At 35.7% G+C, this 6,726-nt stretch overlaps 1 protein-coding gene across 1 annotated transcript; it reads left to right on the top strand.

Moving 5' to 3' along the window:
- The first annotated feature begins 258 nt into the window (after positions 1–258).
- LOC121317128 (CSC1-like protein 2) lies at positions 259–6,490 on the top strand. Its single transcript, XM_041252752.1, has 4 exons — positions 259–661; positions 1,331–1,446; positions 1,831–1,887; positions 3,270–6,490. Exons 1-4 carry the CDS (start codon positions 505–507, stop codon positions 3,405–3,407), a joined length of 468 nt encoding a protein of 155 aa, XP_041108686.1. The 5' UTR covers positions 259–504; the 3' UTR covers positions 3,408–6,490.
- The last annotated feature ends 236 nt before the right edge of the window (positions 6,491–6,726 follow it).

Below are 6,726 nucleotides of genomic sequence, written 5' to 3' on the forward strand. Positions count from 1 at the left end.
TATCCTGTGTAACAATGACTATACACCAACATGTAACAAACCACACGCAACATAACAGAAAATATACACAGGGACGGGCACTTCGTCACAGGGACCGATTTATAATTGCTTTACTTCAAAACAATTAGTTATCGTTGAAAATTACGGGAGAAAATAGAAACTGTCATCATGCTTACAAATAGCATTTAGACAAATATAGTTATGGTCGTTGAGGGATCTAAATTTAACATTGTCGATGCAATGACATGGCCCACCCGTCTGCGTTTAAGTTTGAGAGATCCTCCTCAGTCAAATTTGTGATATTGAATTCCTGCAGGAATTCAATGTCACAATTTTGCTTTCCTAAATAGGATATGACTTTTGTACGTTTTACTGAGCTATGTAACATTCCTAAAAATTGCTTTCAACATGAATGAGTTGTCCAGTATCTAATTCAGTTGAAATTATACCACACCATTTTACACTGTTTAATTTGCTTGTAATGCTTCTCTAGGTCTACTGTACATGCTGTTGAAACATGTGGTTGACAAGCACAATCTATATTTTGCGTACCTGCCAGCCAAACTCGATAGGAAGATCCACTATGGGGCTGTAAACCAGGCATTGGCCGCACCAATCATCTGCCTCTTCTGGCTCTACTTTTTCTCAGTCCTGAAGACAGGTAGAGTATTAATACTGTGAACTAAATAATATAGGGTAGTCTGAAAGCAGTAGGCATGATTCCAGAGTATTTGTGATTAGACTGGTCTGCATTGTAGGAGCTGCAGGGACTGCCAGGTCACAAGGTGAATTTGGGGTCCTATAGTTGGTTGCCACCATCTTTGCATCACTAATTGGCTGAAAGACTGTTTAAATACAATATACAGAATGTGGTTACCTCTAATTGTTGAGTAGTTTGGAACAAACCTTTATAATAGTTAATGGTTATTCTTTATCATGTTCTTATGCTTCTCTTACCTGGCAAACTTGAGAAATCCTTGTATTGATCTTCTGAATCCGAAATGGTCATTGCAGTTGCATTTTACATTCATGGGCACAACTTAACTCAATATTAGACAGTAAAACTATTATCAGTTAACCTAGGGGTAATCTTTCTGTTAAGGGAGTTAGTATCAAAAGAGTTAAAGATCAGATGTGTAATGAATGTAATGGGAGATATGAGATCAGCAAGACGAGCAGTTCTGCGTGGGAGAAGTGGAATTCTACTGTGACCAAAAGGGACTTGGATAAATGACACAACTGTTGAATTAATGTATTTAAAAATGTGTGTGTGTGATATATATATATATAAATCTCAAAACATCTTTTTCTGTACATTTTTTTTTTTCAGGATTTCTGGCAATAACTTCCCTTTTCACCCTCATAGTTCTGTGCATCACCATTTTTATTTGTTTAACTTCTACCTGCTTTGGACACTTCAAGTATCTGAGTCCACATAATTACAAGGTACAGTTTCTTTATTCATCTAAACAACCTTTTAGGATTAAAACTACTGCAGTCAGAATATTAAACCTGCATATGAAATGGCTTATGATGTATTAGCAGTTGAAGTAATGGCAGAATTACAATTACATGGTGATGCCAAATTAATTAGAGTTTTAACAAAGCCTTGTCTTCTAACCATGATTGCTATTACACAATTAGTTAACTTTTTCATTTGAACAGGTTGAATTAACTGTCTACTAATATGATACAAAACAGAATGCTTTATCCTGCTTTATTTCTCACTGTAATTGCCCTCTTGACTCTAAGTTGGCCTTTTTAAATATAAAGTTTGCATCTGCTTAAGCAAAATATTACTTGAGTCAAGTTTGTGGTGTTTCTTTACAGATTAAGGAAAACTTGGATGAAACGGACAATGTTGCAGCAGGGATTTTTGAATCTGCAGTAAGTCTCTCATAATTTGTGTATCCATGATAGTGAATGACTCCGCACAAGCTACAGTGAATTCTGATAACGCACTATGAAAGCCTCCCCACAAGTCTGAAAATGTAAAATTGCTGTGAAGCCAAATTATGGTGGTATTGCAATATGGACCACTCTCAATTAAGAATTATATTACAGTGGTAGAGTGTAATGAAAATCTTTTGAACAAAAAAGAAGTGTGAAATTACCATGCTAATGTACGTTTGTACACTAAACTTCCATAATGGTCTCTTGGAAGTACAATAAACATGAAGGTAATTTACCTTGGCCACATGACTTCAGAATCCTGTTTCAACTAATGTAAACAACTATGGGACTGTCACAAAGACGGCTGTAGTGGGGGACGTCAGACCAGAAACAGGAACCAGGAAATAAACAAAGAGAGGTGGAGTTTGGTGGAGCTGAGCGAATGGTCTCGCTCAGCATTTAATTGTGAACAGACAGACAGAAAATAAAAGGTTGTAAGACAAATAAGACACATAGGACATGGCACATTTGCCAAAACAAAGAGATGAAACAAAACGGACTAACACCAAACAAAACACGGTGAGCAGATATTTTTATTATTATTATTATTATTATTATTATTTCCATCTCCAATCCTGTTCTCCACTCATGAACAAACAACCCTGAGTGAGTGAAAACATGCAGCTTTTATGCAGCTGTACCGAGACTCAACTGCTAATCAATCATTCAATTGGAGTCACGGTACAACTGCACGTGAATTAATAAAGTGCAATTCCCTGTGCTCAAATAAATATACATGTAAAACATGACGTGTAAATACTGTGCAATATACATTTTAAACACTTGTGTTACACAGATCCGTTTATATGCCGTGTACCAATGACTGTACACCAACATTAACACACAACATACAATGCAAAATACACACAGGGGCGGGCACTTTGCCACAGGGACCCAGTATTTGTTTTTAGGGTCTTTCCCAGATTTTGTTGTTGCAAAATAGGTAGCCTAATGTCAGGAAATAAAGTACAAGGCTTTAGGCCGCCTTACTGAAAAGGCTTCTTCACAATGAATGCCTAATTTTTATAATTTGATTGTATCCTTTTGATGGCTGTGTAAAATTAAATTAAACATTAAATATTTCACTGTATACATTGTAAGGTGTAATAATAACACAAAGGGTATGCATGTTTTGGAAAGCAGTATAGAAATTAGTTCACAGTTTTTTGCTATGTATACTCTAAGCAAGAACAATTAAAATATCCTAACTGAGTGCTTCACATACAACAACCATGTGCCCGTCCTATCATGAAGAATGCCTTTTCCTGTGTAACAATCTTGTAGCAATAGAAAATAATGTCTTCTTTGTTTTACAGATGTATGTGCCAAAGGTTCTGCAAACCCCACAGAATGAGTCAACTCCCTTGGATCACAAAGGTCAGCAGTCATACGGAACTGTGGAGGACAACATCCAAACAGCAGAGGACTTGGACAAAATCTACTTGGTAGAGTAAGGAGGCACGGACTCCTGTGGCTCAGCTGGGCATTTACCTACAGTGGACAGTAGATGTCGAAACTGCACTTTTTGTATGCCAAAGAAAGAATTCAGGATTTAACATTACAAGTACAAGTTTCATATAATTTGTGTCCAAAAGATAGGAAAGTGAAATGTATTTCTCTGAAAAATGGTTCCCTTTTCTGCATCAAAAAGCAGCATTTTTATATTGGTATAACAGTTTTTGTTACAATTTTTCTGACCACACTGCAAGATGCACAACCAGCATTGGAGCACAAGAGCAGACAAAGATATAATCCATGGGTAGAATGGTACTCTGAGATGGTAACAGTATCAATGTGCCACGGTACCATATCCATACCATTGTGCTACAGCACCATGACCTTGTGAAACATTTATTCCATTGTATTGCAAATGCGGTGGTGATGTCTCTCTTAAAGGTTTCTTCCTGACAATAACTGCTGTTATATAGGGGAGCAGTCACAGGGAGATACAGTTTTGGACTATTTATGAGATATGTGACCATAATTTGATTATTGATTTAGAATACTTATTTAGAATAAATGGACAGACTCAAAGTTTATCACATTTCCGACCTATAAAAATAAACTGTTGACATAATTGTAAAGGGACCAGTGCAGTAACTAATGATTTCAATCTCAATCTCGTGGGAAATCTAGACACATCCCTCACTCTCTTGTATTTTCATGGTTGTTTTTGTTTGGGAGTCAACTTTCTTGAAATGACATCAGCATAGGGAGTAGAAGTATGGTACAGTGCCATTCCACATTCAAGTTTCTTTTCGTAATAACTCATGGACCAAGTTGTAATCCATTGATAAACTTGTTACAATACAGAACCGCGCTGTGTATTGTAACAATGTACAGGGAAACACTATATTAAACCATTAGATCCGAGTGCATTTTTATTGCATCTAGTGAAAAGGGAATGTGTTGTGGTCTGACCCAGGATACAATAAATTAAAAATAAATAAATAAATAAATAAAATTGAATAAAGAGCTGAATAAGTAAATAATGCACACCCTACTGACTGAATGTTTGGCTATAGAGTTGCTTAAAATTGTGTACAAAAAAAGTTCAACTGTTTTGTATTTATTTTTTGAAAATGTGTTCATGTCAACATTTAACAAGGTGTTGTTTTGTGCTGTGCCACTTTAACAGTACAGATGTGCCATTTTGCCAATTGAATCAGTTTTAAAGCCATATTGCCTAGCCATGTTTCTCATACATTGCTACCCAAGAGGTAGTTAGCTGTGCATCAAATGGTTATTTTCTCTTAAGGGTATATTGATAACTCAATTTGAATAAATATGAAGACATTTGCACAAATTTACATTTTTAAAAAAGGCCTTTTGATTTTCATCCTTTTATTTTAATTGTATAATGCACTGCTTCTAAGGGGCCACAAAAATATTGTGTCAATAATAAAGACCCAACAAGTCCATTGCCACAGATGAGACTTTATTGTCATTAAAGCATAGGTTTTATCAGCTCAACATATGAGGAACATTTTGTTTGCTTATTAAAAATAAGTCTCTTCAACCACTCCACATTAGAGGGACAAAGTACTTTTTAGTAATGTATTTGCAATCTAGATTGCTGCAGTTCTAACAATAATACAAACACATTTTAACTTCTCTTTGCTGTAATACTATTTAATCACAAGAGGGCAGTGTGTCCCTGTGAATCCATAATTATACATAATTTATAATTCACCTATTGTATTGCCTTTCCCCTTACATTGACATCCGGACTGTTTCTATATACATTTGTAAAATATGATTTTGTATTTCTGTATATATTATTAATCATGAAGGAATACCCTAATACCCTAATTACATTAATCTCCAGAAATATGACTTTTGCCACGATGTCAGGTTCATAAGAAGTTTGTTATGTAGACCTATACCTTTTGAAAAAGTATTTTTTTAAAGTTCTATTATAAAAGTAGTGTGTGTCTTGGTAATTGAAGACCTGCAGCTTGTGGCTGTCAGGATGACACAAATCTTGAACTGTTACCTAAAAATTACAGGGCTGACTAATGGGAATGTACTGTATTCATTCGCTGTATATGTTGGCTAGATAAGCCACAGCAAGGAACCAACTGGGAAAAAGCAGTTTCTTTCAATCTGGGATATTAATAATGCATTTTGTAACTGTATAACCCCTGATGTTTCCTTGGGGGCGATTACCCCAATTCTATAGCTGTCTGGAGCACAAACAATATATCAACATTAAAAAATACTTTACATTTTAATGAAAAAGGAGACCACTGTGCAAGAATGCTGAAAAAACAAAATAATAAAAGAATGTCTTCCCCCTTTCACAGCCTCTTATTGTTGAAAAAAAAAACAATGTAACCAGCGATGCAGCAGACACCAAGACCAGAACATGACATTTCAGCCACTACTGGTTGTTCAACAGTTAAAAATTGATAGAGATCAGGCGGCATTCGAGTATGATTACAATGGACGGGTAACCGGTTTCTCATGTACTCCTAGTATCATACCTATCCTTTATATAATTGTTATTTAAGGTAACATTCTACCTTGTCCTTTTAACTAACCTTTGTATACTGTGATCACTACCAGATGTAAATCTAGCTGCTTAAATGTATTAAAACCAGTATCGGTCTGGTGTTTGTTGAAAACGTGTAATATGACTCAACTCCAGTGAACAAATCTGCCTCCTACTCACCTTTTTGATTAATGTCAATGCATGCACAAAATTTAATTTGCACCCAAGTGATAGGTTTACCATGGTCTCCATCTCAGGGTAGCCCACCCACAGACCCAGACCTAGAATTTGATCACAAACACCTGCACGGTGTACGTTTTAATGGGAAAGGACAAACTCCTATATGCTCATGTGTTTGTGACAGATCAAGACAAGGTTGGTGTAAGTTTGACCTAGATAATTGAAGCATGACTGGCTGGTGAAACAGTAGAGTCTGGTCTAATGAAAATTTAAATGAAGTTGCAATAGCTGGGCATGGTTTATATAGCACACATTTGGTTGAAGCTTTTAGGGGAGTTGTTTTTTTAACATAGGCCTGTTTGCCTGAGTACCTTTAAACCTAGTCGATTACAATGTTATGTTTGTGTTTTTTTTTTTTTTTTTTTTTTTTTTTTAATGGGTGCGAGACATGACATAAACCATAAAATGGTAATTTAGGAGAAACATGTCTGTCCATAATATAAACTACCAGGCCTCACTTGTTAAGAGCAAGCGAAACACAATTGTAATGTTTATTTATAGAACAGAAAGCCTAACACTAGGTAACTCGCATTCATTTA

Source organism: Polyodon spathula, chromosome 6 (assembly GCF_017654505.1).
Source record: "Polyodon spathula isolate WHYD16114869_AA chromosome 6, ASM1765450v1, whole genome shotgun sequence".
Classification (NCBI taxonomy): domain Eukaryota; kingdom Metazoa; phylum Chordata; class Actinopteri; order Acipenseriformes; family Polyodontidae; genus Polyodon; species Polyodon spathula.

What these genes read in the sequence shown, in the direction of transcription:
- LOC121317128 (XM_041252752.1), top strand. Translation starts at nt 505, where the DNA reads ATGCTGTTGAAACATGTGGTTGACAAGCACAATCTATATTTTGCGTAC. An exon ending in TTTCTCAGTCCTGAAGACAG is followed by an intron (nt 662 to 1,330) that starts GTAGAGTATTAA and finishes TTTTTTTTTCAG; the next exon opens with GATTTCTGGCAATAACTTCC. An exon ending in TGAGTCCACATAATTACAAG is followed by an intron (nt 1,447 to 1,830) that starts GTACAGTTTCTT and finishes GTTTCTTTACAG; the next exon opens with ATTAAGGAAAACTTGGATGA.